This window comes from Solanum dulcamara, chromosome 8 (genome assembly GCF_947179165.1).
Source record: "Solanum dulcamara chromosome 8, daSolDulc1.2, whole genome shotgun sequence".
Lineage (NCBI taxonomy): Eukaryota > Viridiplantae > Streptophyta > Magnoliopsida > Solanales > Solanaceae > Solanum > Solanum dulcamara.
This window is the reverse complement of record NC_077244.1, coordinates 30,717,315-30,734,646: the sequence shown is the minus strand read 5'-3', so window position 1 is coordinate 30,734,646 and position 17,332 is coordinate 30,717,315. Positions and strand designations below refer to the sequence as shown.

The 17,332-nt window shown below is 34.4% G+C and overlaps 1 protein-coding gene across 2 annotated transcripts; it reads left to right on the top strand.

Annotated features, from left to right (window-relative positions):
• Nucleotides 1-6,009: 6,009 nt before the first annotated feature.
• On the top strand, nt 6,010-16,984 carry LOC129898790 (protein INVOLVED IN DE NOVO 2). 2 transcript variants are annotated; one of them, XM_055973469.1, is made up of 7 exons: nt 6,010-6,156; nt 7,402-8,361; nt 8,439-8,620; nt 13,198-13,287; nt 13,396-13,683; nt 14,070-14,279; nt 16,527-16,984. In XM_055973469.1, the coding sequence occupies exons 2-7, from the start codon at nt 7,443-7,445 to the stop codon at nt 16,752-16,754; spliced, it is 1,917 nt and encodes a 638-aa protein (XP_055829444.1). In that variant the 5' UTR covers nt 6,010-6,156; nt 7,402-7,442; the 3' UTR covers nt 16,755-16,984. The 2 variants fall into 2 exon arrangements, with proteins under 2 accessions (XP_055829444.1, XP_055829443.1); XM_055973468.1 differs by lacking the exon at nt 6,010-6,156 and adding an exon at nt 6,844-6,930.
• Nucleotides 16,985-17,332: the final 348 nt, after the last annotated feature.

The following is a 17,332-nucleotide window of genomic DNA, read 5'->3' as shown; positions in this document are numbered from 1 at the left end:
TCTTTAAATGTGAATTCTGGTTGACTTCAATAGAATTCTCGGGGCATATTATTAGAGCTGATGGTATTCGAGTAGATACACAGAAAATTGAGGCCGTAAAGACTTAGCCTGGACCTATGACAGCTACTTAGATACATAGTTTTCTTCGGTTAGCAGGATATTATAGGAGATTTGTAGAGAAGTTTTCTTCGATTTCAGTGCCTTTAATAAGGCTAACTCAGAAGATAGCTAAGTTCCAGTGGACCGATGCTTGTGAATGAAGCTTTCAATTTCTAAAAGATAAGCTGACTACGGCCCTAGTTCTAACTCTTCCTGAAGGACCATATGGATATGTCATCTATTGTGATTCTTCCAATGTTGGGATAGGTTGTGTATTAATGCAACATGGTAGTGTCATAGCCTATGCCTTTTGGCAGCTCAAAAAGTATAAAAGAAATTATCTAACTCATGATCTGGAGTTAGCAGTAGTAATTCATGCTTTGAAAATATGGAGGCATTATCTATATGGCGTATATGTTGATATCTACACAAATCACAAAAGTCTCCAATACATCTTCTAGCAGAAGGTGCTGAATTTACAGAGAAGGTGGCTAGAGTTGCTGAAAGATTATGATGTTGACATTCTATACCACCCAGGGAAAAGAAATATTATAGAAAATGCACTCAACCATAAATCTATGGTTAGCTTGGAAGAGGTACAACCAGAATGGAAAAAGATAGTCCATGAGATTTGCTAGTTAGCTAACCTTGGAGTCCATTTGGCTGATTTTGATGATGATGGAGTTTTTGTTTGAGGAGTTGTTGAATCCTCTATCATGGGAGAAGTATAGAGATGCCAATATGAGGTCCCTGTTATGGCATAGTATAGGGATACATCCCTTCAAAAGAAAAAGACCCTATTCGAGATCACACCTGATGGAGTGCTAAGATATAGGGGCAGATTATGTGTACCTGAGATTGTAGGGAAACGACAACATGTTATGGGAGAGGCATACTCTGCCCGTTATTTTTTTCATCTAGGGTCAAAAAAGATATATCATGACCTCAGATGTTTATATTGGTAGGATGGCATGAAGAAGGACATAGCAAAGTTCGTAGCCTAGTGCCTAAATTGCCAATAAGTTAAGATTGAGCATTAGAATCCTGGTGGATTATCATAGGAGATGGAGATCCCGACTTTGAAATGAGAAAGAATTAATATGGATTTTATTATAGGCCTATCTCGCACTCCATGGAAATATGATTCTATATGGGTTATTGAAGATAGGTTGAAAAAATCAACCCATTTTATTCCAATCAGGACTACTTATTCAGCCGAGGACTATGACATGTTATATATTAAGAAGATAGTAAGACTTTACGGGGTCCCCATATCTATTAAACCGGATAAAGGAGCTCAGTTTATAGCTAATTTTTAGAGATTATTCCAGGAAGGATTAGGGACACAGGTGAGTCTTAGCATAATATTTCACCCTCAGACTGACAGACAAGCTGAGCATACTATTCATCGCTAGAAGATATGTTGTTGGCCTGTGTTATTGACTTCAGAGGTAGCTGGGATGATCATTTGCCACTAATCGACTTTGCCTATAATAATAGCGATCATTCTAGCATCCAAATGGCACTGTATGAGGCTTTATATAAAAGGAAGTACAAGTCACAATATTGGCTGGTTTGATATTGGTGAGGCTAAGTTAATCTTCCCCGATATGATTCAGCAAGTTATTGATAAGGTGAAACTCATTCGGGAAAATTTATTAGCAGCTTAGAGTCAAAAGAAGTCATACGCAGATAATCAACATCAATACTTAGAGTTTAAAGTTGGGGATTGGGTTTCTTAAAGGTTTCACCGATGAAGGGTGTAATGAGATTTGTCAAAAAAGGGAAACTTAGCCCAAGGTACATTGGGCCTTACCAGATTGTTCGTAGGGTGGGAAAAGTTGCCGATGAGTTGGACCTACCATTTGATTTGAAAGCAGTGTACCCAGTCTTTCACTTGTCGATGCTTCGCAAATATATTGGTGATCCTTCTAAAGTATTTCCCGTGGATGATATCTAGTGATGGAGGATCTATACTTGATCTCCAAGTCATAAGGGTACATACTAAGGAGGTGGCTTCCATCAAAGTATTGTTGCAAAACAAGAATAGAGAAGAGATGACCTGGGAAGCCGAAGAAGAGATAAAAAATAAGTATCCTCACTTATTCCTTATGCCTACAGGTAATCTAAACTTATAAGTTGATTATATTGATTGATATATGAAACTATATATTGTAGCAATAAAAGAGATTCCCTCGAATTCCTTATAAGACTTTATGAGGCTAGTTTAACATTCGAGGACGAATGTTCTAAAGAGGGGAAGAATGTTATATTCCGTATTTTTGCACATTGGACTATTCGTGATCTAGTGGACATAAATTCAAGTATTTTTAATTTTGAATTGTAAAATGGCATGAATTGTTAGTAATCAAAGTGGAAGCAATCCAAAAAAAATAATTTTAAGTTACATTTTCGGGTGATCTTACTTTGGGAGGCCATAACCCCTTCAGTATTTGGAAATTTGAGAAAACTCTCAAAATAAAAGTTGTAGATAATTGAAACATATTTCCTACCATAGGTTTTGGGTCTAAATGTGATATCGGGATAAGGAGACATGGACGTTTTAAGGAATATAGGTTAAACTGAATAGTGTATTCAGCCCAACCCAAATTCAAGTCAGGTGAGGCCCAATACCCATGCTGTTCAAGAAATATTTTTAGCTTTCTCCTTTATTTTTCAGACTAAAACATCCAGGAATTTCCAGAGAGAGAGAGAGAGGAGAATCTTAGAGAGAAACACCAATTTTGACCCAAATCTGAGCCTTGAATCTCGACGCTCATGAATAGAAAAGTGTTGTACGTCACGTTGCCTTTAATTTGAGCTAAAAATCAACCAAAAAGGAGAGTTTTAATGTGGTTTCTGCATACTTAAGGTAATATAAAATTCCTTTTTTCATTGTTAACAAGTTTATTTAGAGTTTTAACGGATTAGAATGGAGAAAATAGCGTTATAAACTCGTTTGTTGTTTTGTAGAGATTTATGGATTAAGGGGTTGTTTTAGGTGGACTAAATGAATGGAATTAACTGTATTATGATGTATAATAATTATTGATATTGTTTTTTATATTGTTGATGAATTTTTGTTCTTGAATTTGGAATAATAAATTATATGAAGATGTTGTATACAAAGCATATATCAAACTATTTTGTGACAATATTTGGGGCTGTTTTAATAATTTTTGTGGTTGTTTTGTGACGATATTTTGGATCTATTTGGTATGATAATTGTGGCTATTTTGCAATGATATTTTGGGGACTGTTTCATAGTTTTTATGAACTATTTTGTGGTCTAGAATATTGGGGGATTGGCTGTAGTTTTTGTTGTTGATATACTATGGATATACGGAAATAAAGAAGTGTATACAAGCATTGACATCCGAATGTATATTGGGCTATTTTGGAAGTAACTTAAGGATGAATTTAATTCTAGTTTGATATGAAATTAATGGTATTGTTGTTGTTGAAATTTTAATTGGTGTTTGGCTAAAATAGAATTTTGAGGATTATTAAGTTTGTAGGGAAAATGCTACTCGAATTTTGTTAAGTTTCATTCGTACTTGGATTAGTTAGTAAGTGATATGGATATCTAACTGTGGCCAATGTTATCTTAAATTTACACCCACGAGCTCGAGAAGTAGACATTGGAAATTTAGACAGAGTTCAAGGTATGTGAAGCTACCATTCTTTCTTTAAGCATGATCCATATGAAATAAACGGACACGAATGTATAAATTCTAAAGAAGATCCTATTTTTAGAGACACTAGAATGACTAATGTTCTTGATTTCCAAAACTTATATCATTATGTCTTGATACATGTGTAAGATTCCAGCCATCATATTTTGGTATAATTCATAATGACATTCGAAGGGTACTTGAGATGACTGCGGTCTTGATTTTCAAATGATGATTTATTTTGATTATTTTATTGAATCTCAGATGATAATTTAATTTTATATGGTTTCTCATGATATTCCACTCATGCATACTGTTATTGTATTATTCACCGAGTACCGGGTTGAGTATGTTATCATGCATAGTTTTACTATATCATTTACGGAGTCACATGAAGGGCTGGGTACAGTATACATGCACATGACTTTATTCACCGAGTCCCTTATTAGAGGTCCAGATACGGTATATGTATATGATATGCATTATTTGTTTCATAAGGCACAGGTACAGTGAGTTCTTGATTATCATACTTGTCTCCTAGACTCTCTACTTTAGTTATGATCTTTCTTATTGTATTTCATGATTTATCTCATATTGAACCCCTTCTTCGAGGGGCTGTATTTCATATCCGCAGATGTAGATACTCGCTTTGGTGATCCACCAGTTTAGGACTTCTACTCGACTATCTTGGATGCTCCATTGTCCCCTAGAATTTTGTTACATATCTTTTTTGATGTATATATATATTTATCTAGGGGTACAACTGGGCTCTGTCCCTTCATATGATACTATTCATACTCTTAGAGTTCTGTAGACATATTTGTGGGTTGTGTGTATATGTGTTCAGCTGTGTCTATATGACTTATATTTTAGAACGTTCTCATTCTTAGTGGAAGCCTTTTCCACTTGCGTATATACACATTTTGGGATGTTGTATGTAGTGGTAGCCTTGTCGACATACATATGTATAGTTGGGACATTCCCATACATTATGACAGAAGGTTCTCATGGAGTCTATCTTGGCAAAGTAGTCTCTCTTTTCTTGATGTGGGAGTTATATCAGATTCTATTTTATAGCTCACATGGTGTTATATGTCGGTTAAAGGTCCTATCCTATATCAAAGTATACGATATGGTAAAAGTTCTTATGATGCATTGACCACGTGGTTATGATAGTATTCAAATGTTTTCAAGGTTTTACTCATGTTTCAAGATATTTGTCATGCATTCCATGCTCATATTGACTATGTCCTATTTTCATTGTTCATGCATATTTCTCACATACTTAGTGCATTTCATGTTCTAACGCATACTTTTGCCTACATTGTATCATAATGTAGGATCCGACGAGCATTATGCACATCCGACTCGTGGCTAGAGTTGATTACTATTACCATTGTTGGTGAGTCCTCATGTTTCGAGGACGTGACAATTTATATCTTCTTGATGTTCCTATGACTTTTTCTTTTAGTTTTTGGTGAGCTAGGAACTTTTCTTATGCCCCCATTTAGATTAGTAGAGGCATGTTGGATGTTCATGGAGTCTATGTTGTTTTTTTATTAATGTTGACACTTTACTTCCGCAGCTTATGTTTTAGCGTTATTTCTTTATTTACCTTATGTATGCTAGTGTATGATATGCTAAGAGGTTTGATTGGAGTCTTTTGAAATTCTAATCACCGTGTCACATTTAAGACATAGCTTGGATCGTGACCAAAAATCTCACATATAATTAGTGTCACAAGTATGAGGCACAAAACAATTTTTCTAGAAATGAAGACTAATACTACTTATCGTGTAGCTTTTGGTGGACGTGGAAACTCATTTACAATGTCCTCGAAGACCTCACAAGAAATTAATTCTTCACAATTTACTGCTGTGTTTGGTACTCCTCACTCAATTCACTGGACTTAAGTAATGAGCCAAGCAGCTGCGTGACCACAACTCAGAGTTGCTGACTACTTGTCGACACGTTCCGATATATGAGCTTAATTGACTCTTATTGAGTTGTATGATTTCTATTTTAGTACTCTTTTCATGTGAGGTTATTTGACTTAATATAAAATTTAAAAATAATATAATTTTTTTTGAAATTTGTAGTTTAAAATAAATCACAAATATGTGGATATAGATTATCTAATTAAGAGTAAAATAAACATTTAAAAAGTAAATTGTTTTATATTTTAAATATAGAAATATACTGATTTTGTTTCACATATAAATTGGAAGAGACTTGACTATTAATCTCTGTTTTTGTCTGTGCTCAGCAAAACCCAATTTACTAAGCTCACTCACTACCTACCAGAAAACCCTATTCACTCTTCAAGAGAATCTGCTGCTTAATACCTTCTTTTGCCGCTTGACGCCCGGTCTGGAAAATCTAGGCAAGTAGATCTGAGATCGATTTACAATTCTTTTCCCCTCTGCTCGTTTTGTGTTGTTTAACAAGATTTTAATTTTTAATTTTTGACTCTGCTATGTCTTCCTTGGATGCATGTCTGTATATACATTTGATTTCTGTTTGGGGCTGTTTTATTTTGGTTAATTAGTCGTTAGGCTGCCCAAAAATCTGAAGAAAGCCAAGGAAGTGAACAATTCACGCAGCTCTGTATTTTATTTTAGTAAAATGTAGCTTCCATATGGTTAAAACTTGCAAGGTTATTATCAAAATGTCTTCATTTATGAGTTCTAATCTAAATTTGAGATGTATGAAAGCTATTTCTTTTTTGAGTCCGGTCAGGGTGTAATTATTGCAATTCACCACCATGCATTATCATGCTGCTTATTCTCCTTCAACTTGCAAGTTTTTGCTCGTGAACAAAGAATGTTGTGGTAAAAAAGTAAAACAGGAAGCACAAAATATCCTATATTAATATCTGTAATCCTGTTACCTAGTATTCAATTGCTGTCAAAAACTGTGAATTTTACTGTTGATTTCTAGGTCTTTGTATGGGTGTATGGTGGAGAACCTTCAAAGTAAACCTGCTTCTTTTAATTGTGCATGTATAATATCTGTAATCTTTTTTCAAAATATTACAATGCTGTCGAAAACTACCGATATTACTATTGATTTCCAGGTTTTCGAATGGGTAGCTATTCGGGAGACCTTCAAAGTAAAACTAGTTCTTTTCATTGTGCAAGTGGTTTGCATTTGTAAGGTAAAACGACTGTATGTCTTACTTTTATTTAGCACATATGACAGTAATTATGTTTCTGAAGAAGAGGGCAAGGGATGAACTTTATCATAATAAGGTAAATCTTACCGGGATGAGTTTTACATTTTCTTCTCCTTCCAAGCAATTGGTGCTTAATGACTTTCATGAGTTCTTCCTATAGTCTTTTGATTGGTTCATTCTTCCATGAATTGTTGTAAATGAAACTAAGTGTACCTTTGATAGCAAACACTTCATGTGAGAAATTTCCTTGTAAAATTTTGCTTCTACATGCTTCATTTGTCAACTATTATTCATGCCTTCTAGCCTCTCTATATCTCCTTTGATAGGGCCCGGGTTTGAAGGGTTAAGTAAGCTGAACTAATGTGTGGTTCAAATACCCCTGAGCTGGTGTACTTTAAATGATGCTCTCTTTCACCTACATTTGATGAGGTTATCTGTTTTTTTATTATCCAGGTGCATTCTTGTACGCTTAAATCTTGCAAGAAGGGGGTTCTATGGATCATAGCTCCGGGGAAGACACTGATATAAGTGAATCAGAGATTGAAGAATATGGAGAAAAATCTTATGAAGATTTGAAGAGCGGAAATCACTCTCTTAAGATATCAGATGTGGCATACACTTGCCCCTATTGTCCAAAGAAAAGAAAGCGTGACTTTTTGTACAACGAACTCGTACAGCATGCAAGTGGGGTGGGAAGCTGTAGCTCTAATAAGAGAACTGCAAGAGACAAGGCGAATCATCTTGCCTTGGCAAAGTACTTGGAAACTGATGTTGCAGTTGGTGATGATTCATCTAAACCTGATGCCAAGCCGGATCCTCAAGCTGACCCTCTTGCGGATCATGACCGTGATGAGATGTTTGTCTGGCCTTGGATCGGGGTTGTTGTGAACATTCCCACTGAATTTAAGGATGGACGCAATGTGGGAGAAAGTGGTTCTAAGCTGAGGGATCAGTTGACAAGGAGAGGTTTCAACCCTACACGGGTACGTCCTCTGTGGAATTACCAAGGCCATTCTGGTACTGCTCTTGTTGAATTCAACAAAGACTGGTCCGGATTTGGTAATGCAATGTCATATGAGAAAGCTTATGAGGCTGACCATCATGGCAAGAAGGACTGGAAAGCCAACCATGGCAAAAACTCTGGTCTGTATGCTTGGATTGCTCGTGCCGATGACTATAAAGCTATTAATATCGTCGGTGAAAATCTACGCAAGGTTGGAGACCTTAGAACCATTTCTGATATCATGGAAGAAGAAGCTCGGAAGACGAACAAGCTTGTTTCTAATTTGACAAATGTTATCGAAGTCAAGAAGTTACACCTAAAGGAGATGGCAGACAAATTTAAGGAGACTTCACAGTCTTTGAAACAATTGGTTGAAGAGAAAGATAAACTGCATCAAGCGTACAATGAAGGTTAGGGGTCTGTATATGCTATTAGGAACTCTTGTTATCTATAACGCGTCATGTCCTTTTATTTGTTTTATGAGCAGAGATAAGAAAAATCCAGTCAAGTGCACGTGATCATTTCCAGAAGATATTTAATGATCATGAAAAGTTGAAATTGCAATTGGAATCTCAAAAGAAAGAGCTTGAGCTCCGAGGTAGAGAACTGGAGAAACGTGAGGCGAAAAATGAAAGTGATAGGAAGAAACTGTCTGAGGATCTTGAACAGGTATAACTTTTCGTCCTTGGCTATTACTTGTCTGAATCTGGAATTGTACCATCTTCTTTTTTATTTATTACATGCGAAATTGAGGGTCTGCTAGAAGCAGGACGCTTCTCCTTCCATAAGGGTTAAATTTTCTGTAGTGGCTCACAACATTTATTGATGTTCTGATGACTTAGTCTAGCCTATGATCAAGCATGGTATGAGAACTACTGCATGTAGTTATGACAGTTGTTTGGACATTCCAGTTGTGTTTCCAGCCTCTTCTTTTGCCAATGTTTCTATGACGGAGCCTCTGTGTTTAGTCAAATTCCAAAATGATCAGTTTATTTCCTCTTTTAACTTCTTTTATCTTCTTCACCTTGTTCTTTACAGTTTCTAATGCTCTGAAGCACTAGGCGGGTAGTGTTTCTCCAAAATGCACAAACAATACGTGGTCGCGCAAGTAATAAAGTGTGAGTACAGTATGCACACACAAGTATACGTGGTTGCTCAATTAATAAAATGTGATTATGGTATCGTTCCGATGAGGACTTGAAATTGATTAACTAAACTATAGAGACTAAAGATTTTCTAGCTATTAAGTGAAAATTAAAACTCAATGTAATTTTAGGTGATTTAAATTTAAACTAATAACTAAAATCAAGAAATAAACTAACAAATAGCAAGAAAAGCAAACATGCACACTTTTAAAAAATTCACAAGATAAAGAAGCCTGGGGTATATTATTTTTTTGTTAACCGTGGTGTCTAGGCCAATTTGCGCGCGACTAATTCCATGGGGTATCTGCTACCTCTCACTAGCATGGGTACTGGGTAACTTTGTCCACTAAAGCTCAGATAGATGAGAAGAAATCACCTAGTATTTTTGCCTCCACTGGAATTTGAATGTGCGATTTCATGGTTCTCAACTCACTTCATTGACTGCTAGGCCACACCCTTGGGTGCTGAAGAAGCCTAGGTTTGTTTTTGCTTCAGAATTTAAAGAAGCCTTGGGTTATTCCCTTGGCAATCTTGTTAGGACCAAATATTTATTCTATTAAATTAATTCACAAGAGTTGCCAAACTAGTGTTTTTTTTTTACTCGTATGAATCTTTCAATTCCTGCTCGCTCATTCAAATTAACCTTCACTACATGTGTATGAGAATAGACTTAATAAGAATCTGTCTATGTAAGATGAGCAAGTATATGCCTATTCACCCACACATATTCACCCACGATGCAATTCCCTAATGCTAGGTTCATGAGCATACACTATCCAATCAAAAGCAAGATGAATCAAATAACTAGGCAAAACAAGAAAATGAAGAAAGCAAGTAAAATTTTGAAAAAACACAACTCAGTAGCAATACCTAGAACACTTAATGCAGAATACTCTAATTATGCAAAAAGAAGTATTAATTCAATAGGAAACCTTCAAGTTGAATGAATCAACTTGAAAACCTTCTTTACAAGTTTCAAAGCAACCATGAATACCATCCATCCCTGTGTTTTGAAAGGCGCTCACCTCACACTTTAGGCAAAGCAGAGATCTGGTGCAATTCAAGTGCTTCCATCTTCATTGCATAAGCTTGTAAGGGGTCATTTAGTTTGAATACAAGTTATGATGGGATTAATTATGATGAGATAAGTTATGCTGGGGATTAGTTATGATGGTATAAGTTATGTTGAGATTATTTCTTATTGATTGTTTGGTTTGTTGTATTCAAAATAATATGCATTGCATAAATTTTAAGAACAAGTGGTTTGTTTACAAAAATAACGTTCACTTTATTTAGTTTTTTATATTTTCTTTGCAAGTTTTGGTTATTCATTCTTAAAAATAAAAGTTTTAAAAATTAAACCTTCATCTTATTTAGCTTAAAAATAGAACTTTCATCTTAAATTTGTTAAAGTAAAATAGGATTTATTATTTATATCACTTTATTTAAGCACATATCACTCTTAAATTGTAAAATACTAAAGTTTTCATTTTAGTTGATATATAAAATACAAGCTTTAAGTGGCTAATATATATATATATATATATATATAAAATTTAAAAATATGTAATTTAGTAGTAGAGAAATCAAAACATAAATAAACATACAAATTAGTCAAATAAATTAATAAATAAAAATTATATTTGTATAGTTTAATTTTTTAATTAAAAAATTATTATGAAAATAAGTAGTGAAGATTATAAATGTTATTATACATGGTATTTAAAATAATGTGAATATATAATAATGTGAAAAATGATGTATAAAAAAGGTTTAAAAGGATATTTTTGTCATTTTCTCTATTTTATCCCAGAATAAGTTATCCCGGGATTACTATACCTCCCAGGAGGAGGGATAACTTATCTCGGTACTAATTATTAATCCCGGGATAAGTTATCCCAGATTTGCCAATCAAACAACAAATTAAGTGGCACTATAATTTTATCCCGGGACTATTTGATGCTATCCTTCACCCCAAACGACCCCTAAGTTTATTAGCTCCTTGTCATGTGATCTTATGAAAGGTCTTGAGGCTTGTCTACCAGGGTCGCCATCAAACCTAGGGTTCGCAGCTAGCATCTGAGAGTTGATTAGGCTATCGGATGATTAAGCACAAAATTGAATAAATAATTCAAGAACATAAATTAATTCAAAGAATAAATTTTATCCATAACAATCATGAAAAGTTTCAGCATAACCCTAGCAAAGACAGAAATCAACCACTCATGGCCAGTGGCCATTACAGATGACTCAACGTGAACTTTCAAAACACGGAAACAAATAGAAGAAAAGAGAAGAAGGAACTCCACTAATTCTCCAAGTTTTTGCTCTCAAAGTAGTCTAAAATGCTAGAATCCCCATGAAGAACAAGCCTTGGGACTATTTCTAACACATGGGATAGATTAGAAAAAGATGGAATCACCCCTTTTGCAAATTTTGGGCCCGAAATTCGCTGGTTTTCCTCTGCATTGCCAGTGTTAAGGTCATAACTTTTGTAGGAGACTCTGAATGACGAACAGTTTAAACTGTTTGGAATTAGACTCAGACCATTTCCCTTCCAAAAGTGGGATTATATTTCTTACATATTGAGAGTTATTCTCTGTTGAAGTTGAGCAATGTGTTTCTTGATGGAAATTGTTGTTCCGATCCCTAATTGCCATAATTTCTTGCTTGAATCTTCATTATGTATTGCCTTTTGACTACGAAAAACATCATCTTTAATAATCAAATCATCTCCTTTGATATGGGTTTTTTCATCATTTTCTTCCAATGTTGAGCTCACAACTTGCAATGCACATCATAAACAAGCGTGAGTTTTCTAATAATAATAATAGTAAACTTACTCATAAATGTTTTAATAATTATATAAATAATCCGAATTAAACCCCCTTGATCAGTTGATGTGCACTCATCAGACAGTGGTTGATATATTATATACCATTTTATGACTCCACTTTCAGGTTGCATCAAAGTAGTTTTCTAAAAGTAGTTTCATTGGGTGGATGTTGGAATCCTTTCATGAAATAAGGAATAGCATCTGCTACTTCTATTCATTTCGAAAATGAACACGTTACTCTCCTTGAGTTTCCTGATAGAAATTGTTGTTCCAATCTCTAATCGCCATCATCTTCATTATATATCGTCTTTTGACTTCAAAATATTACCTTTTATAATCAAATTCTCTCCTTATATATCTATATTGTTGGGCTTTTTCATAATTTTCTTCTAATGTTAAGCTCACAACTTGCAATGCACATTATAAAACAGAAGACTGTTCTCTAATTATAATAATAACTGCAAACTTACTCATAAATGTTTTAATATTATATAAATATAACCGGATTAAACCCTGTTGATCAATGCATCATCAGACAGTGGTTGATCCATTATATACCATTTTATGACTCCACTTTCAGGCTTACTTTCGTTTTATACTTGTGTCGGGTGCATCAAAGTAGTTTTCTGAAAGTATTTCTTTGGGTGGATGTTGGAAACCGTTCAAGAGATGAGGAATAGCATCTGCTATGTTTATCAATTTCGAAGATTGTTAACACGAACGCACTACTCTCTGTTGAAGTTGAGTCATGTGTATCTTGATTGAAATTGTTGCTCCAATCTCTAATTGCCATCATCTCTTGCTTGACTATTCATTACGTATTGCGGACTTCAAAAACATTATCTTCAATAGTCAAAAACTCTGTTTTGATATCTTTTGCATATTTTTGGGCTTTTTATCATTTTCTTCTAACCTAGGCTCATAACTTGCAATGCACAACATAAAACACAGGAGTGAGTTTTTATTAATAATAATAACACTAAAGTTACTCATAAATGTTTAGTAATTATACAAATACATCCAAATTAGACCCTTTGACCACTTGGTGTGCACTTAGAGAGGGATTGGTCCATTATATACGATTTGCTGACTCCAATTTCAGGTTTACTTTCATTTTATACTTTAGTTATGTGCATCAGTATTTTTCCTTCTAAATTAGTTTCGTTGGGTGGATGTTGGAATCCTTCATGAAACTAGGAAGAACATTTGCTTCTTTTATCCATATCGAAGATGGTTAACTTGAACGCCCATCATTGTTATTCCAGAATGCTACTCTAAATACCTCACTTAGTGCTGCGGCTGAAGAGCAAAGAAAGGTCGATGAAAAAGTACTGAAATTGGCTGAAGAGCAGAAGGTGCGTGTATTTCTCGTATTACTCTTAGTATTGTAACTCTCTTCATCTCTTATATCAAGTTCGTATAACAAATAACTAATCCCTTAGGTGTCATCTTACTGATTGCAGAGGCAAAAGGAAGATCTCCATAAGAGAATAATTCAGCTGGAAAAACAACTCGATGCGAAACAAGCGGTAGAGCTGGAAATTGAGCAGTTGAGAGGGTCGCTGAACGTGATGAAACATATTGAAGATGAAGGTGATCAAGAAGTTTTGAAAAAGGTGGACACACTCCTTAAAAGTTTAAGAGAGAAGGAAGAAGAATACGATGGTTTAGAAGCATTAAACCAAACTCTGATAGTGAAGGAAAGAAACAGTAATGATGAGCTGCAAGACGCTCGCAAAGAGTTGGTTAATGTAAGTGAAGTAATTTAATTCTATACTTAGTTTTGTAATAGCCTATTTATAATAATTGTACAATAGCTTCCTGCTTGAGGCTAGGGGAGGTGACTATTTAATATATTGTTTTTAGAGTTTAGTTTCTACTAAACATCTGGTTTTATACTGTGGTTTGATGGTTGGGGTACATTTACTGATTTACATTCATGTCTTTCTGATTGACCATGGTTTCTCGATCATTTGTAACATTGAAATTGTTTATTAAGGATGCCATTATTTAGGTTTTTACATGAAGATACTACTTTGTTATCTTTTCTTGTTTTTCATTAAATTCATGTCCTCATCTCTTTTTTGGGGGTGTTTGTGTGGCTTTGGGTAATGGAGTAACTGAATTGCTCTTATAGGGTTTGAAAGAACTACCAAGAGTTGGTCCAATTGGTGTTAAGAGGATGGGAGAGCTTGACAACAGACCATTCCACGAAGCAATGAAGAGGAACTATAATGAGTCAGAAGCAGATGAAAGAGCTACAGAGTTATGCTCATTGTGGGAGGAATACCTTAGAGACCCTGGATGGCATCCCATTAAAGTCGTTATGGTTAACGGGAAACCTGAGGTATGCTTTTCATTCACAGTGGAGTCTGTAGTTTTTTTTTCTGTCTTTTTAATAAGGATAGTGGATTCTATAGTTTTCAAGTTCGATATAAAAACAGAATGGAAACAACAGAACTTTGACTTTCAATTTTTTTTAATTTCTACTACAAAGATGTCATGTAGGCTGATAGGGTGTTTATTAAGTTTGTATTAGTTGGATTTACTGTTGTCGTGGGAAATATTTTCAATATGTTTACAGGCTTGGGAATTTTTACTGGCATGGATAGCTTATTTAATACTATTATACCATCTCATTGCTCATGCGATGAGAATTTGCAAGTCTCTTTCTCGTACACATGATTTCAATCATTTTTTGTTGTTCCATAATACATCTTATTTTCGGACTAAAAAAAGGGAAAAACAGGTCCTAGTATATCCCATGCTCCAAAATACATTTAATTCTTGGTCTAAAAACTATTGAAGGTCCCGGAGAATCAGTGAAGTTTTGTTGAAAATATGTCTCAGGATATTGCAAAAATAAAACAGCTAGCTACATTTTCTATAAATATTTCTTTTGTGGAAATTTAGTTTATGAGTAGCTAACTTTTAGGAATTTTAAACTATATATATTAGAGTCCTGTTTGGCTTGAATTTAGGAGTTAGGTTCCTTTTTGTTTGTTATTTGAATTTGCAGATAAGTTTAGTAGCATATTTTTTCTGTTTTCTGGTTATAAATTATAGCTCGAAATGCATGTCTCTGAGTTATTAATAAAATAATTTCCTTTGGCAACACTGCTGTATTTTTTTTTTCTCTAAGCCTTTATCTGTTATTCTCTTAATTTCTTTGCTAAAAACCAACAAATTTCATAGCAAGCTGACAATTGTTTACAGGAAAATAAAGCTAAAAAATGTCAAGTTCACTTTTAAGTATAAATGCTGAAAGCCTTTAAGAATGCTATTCTGAGGACTAATTGATAACAATTGTTTTTCAAAATAAAAAGAGAAAATTAGAAGTGTTTTTAGGAAAAGGTTATACTTAAGAAAAATTGGAAATGGAAGAGAGGTTAATGTTTCCTATGCAGCTACTAGGGATAATAAGCTATGCATGATGATATATGATGCATGCTTTGACTTCTAAGGCTACTAGTTTGATGTAGAAGTAGATTTATCGTACATTATATTTTTACCAAGACAGAAACGTACAACTAGAGACAAAAGGTTCTTTAGGAAATATTACTATAAAGGGCAGCCCGGTGCACTAAAGCTTCCACTATCCTGATGAAACAAGTGAGGTCAAAGTTGGTAGGATACGAACAACATAGCAAAAATCATGGCTTTAAGTACTTATTTTAACAAAGTCACTGGGTGCATCCTGGGATATAGGTGGATTTCCCTATGTTGGTAGATATTATAATGCTGGAGCTTACTGCTTCTACTTTGATATATTTGACACACCCATGGATGTATTTCTATGTTTTAGATGAGGTAACGGTAATTCCAAAACATTTCATAATGTTGCAGTGCGAAAAAAAAATAGTTTAAAACGTACTGATGGGATATGAGGCCAATTTGAAGGTGTCAAGTAGGAAACTGAAGCACATAATTTACTAATTGAAAAAAAGAAGTTCGCATGCCACACACAGTGTTCATAAAGACAGTGGTATGTTTTGTGAACATTTAAATTTGTAAAAAACAAATGTAATGTAAACATTTGAAGATATACAAAATATTATGGGTGCATTGTTTTCCACCAATCAAAAAATAAATATAAAAATGAGTTTTTTTCAATCAATTTGCAGTAAATTTCTGATTTATACATAGACAATTTTAAATATTAGAGCATTCTTGAATAGTATCAAGTGCTTGTATAATTTGATATTTAAATTCTTAACAAAGTAAGATATATTTTACAAAAACAAAAAAAATTGAAACAAAATGAAATATCAACCTCGTCTTAGTTACATTTGAGAAATGAATAATTGAAGCTGAGCAGGCGATTCCTCCTGTAAATGCAATGAACAATTACTTTGATGAGCGTGTTTTTAGTCCTTTTTTGTTTTGTTTTTCGTGTGTGCAATGATGATAGGAAATGGTAGATTTCTTTTTGATTTATTTTACTGGAGTGCTGGGATCTGTTTTTTAATCTTAGTTGGATATGTTGAAAAAACTGGTTATGTATGTCGGTTGTTTTTCTTTGGTTTACTTGTATTTGCATAGAGGTAGCATCAATTATGTATATTTATGTAAATGCTGATATTACTCCTTTCAGAATGTGATAGACGATGAAGATGAAAAGCTGAAAGACTTGAAGAAAAACTATGGTGAGGAAGTTTGCAAAGCTGTGACAGCAGCTTTGACAGAGATAAACGATTACAACCCGAGTGGAAGATACATCATCTCAGAGCTCTGGAATTATGCAGTCAATAAGAAAGCTACATTGGAGGAGGGTGTTACTGTGTTACTAAACCTGTGGAAAAAGAAGAGGGGACCGGATTGAGTCTTCCATGTGCTTTGCCTTAGCTGTTTAGGCAGCCCCAAGAATGGGGTGGGTGTGATAACGTGTGACAACAACTTCAAACTCCAAACTCCTAATAACAATTAGAACCATGAATTCTTGTGTGAATAAAAAGCACTCTGTATTCCAATTTCCCTGTCGTTTATACTTTTATTTGGGGATTGAGCTCCACCAATGCTCTTCCTCGTATGACGTAATCATCCTTTCCTGAATTTCTCCTGGTCGTGACTATGCATAAATATGCCTGGGAGAAGGATAACTTTTTCAATACCATCTTGTAGAATTTGTGTTAAACTGCCCGTTGACATGCACTTGGTCAGATATGTAGTTTGAGATGCACGTATGTGACACTTAAAAGAGACAAAAAACTGTGGGAGTTGGGTCTCGACTGAATTAACACTCGGAAAAGAATTTTTGATAAACTCATCATTTGAAAGATATGGAATATTCAAATCAAGGTATCGAGTAGAAAACTCAAATAATTAAGAAACATAAATCTCCTTCTCTGTTCACTGTTTTACCTATAAAAGAAGTTCCTACCGTCTCTACGATTACGATTA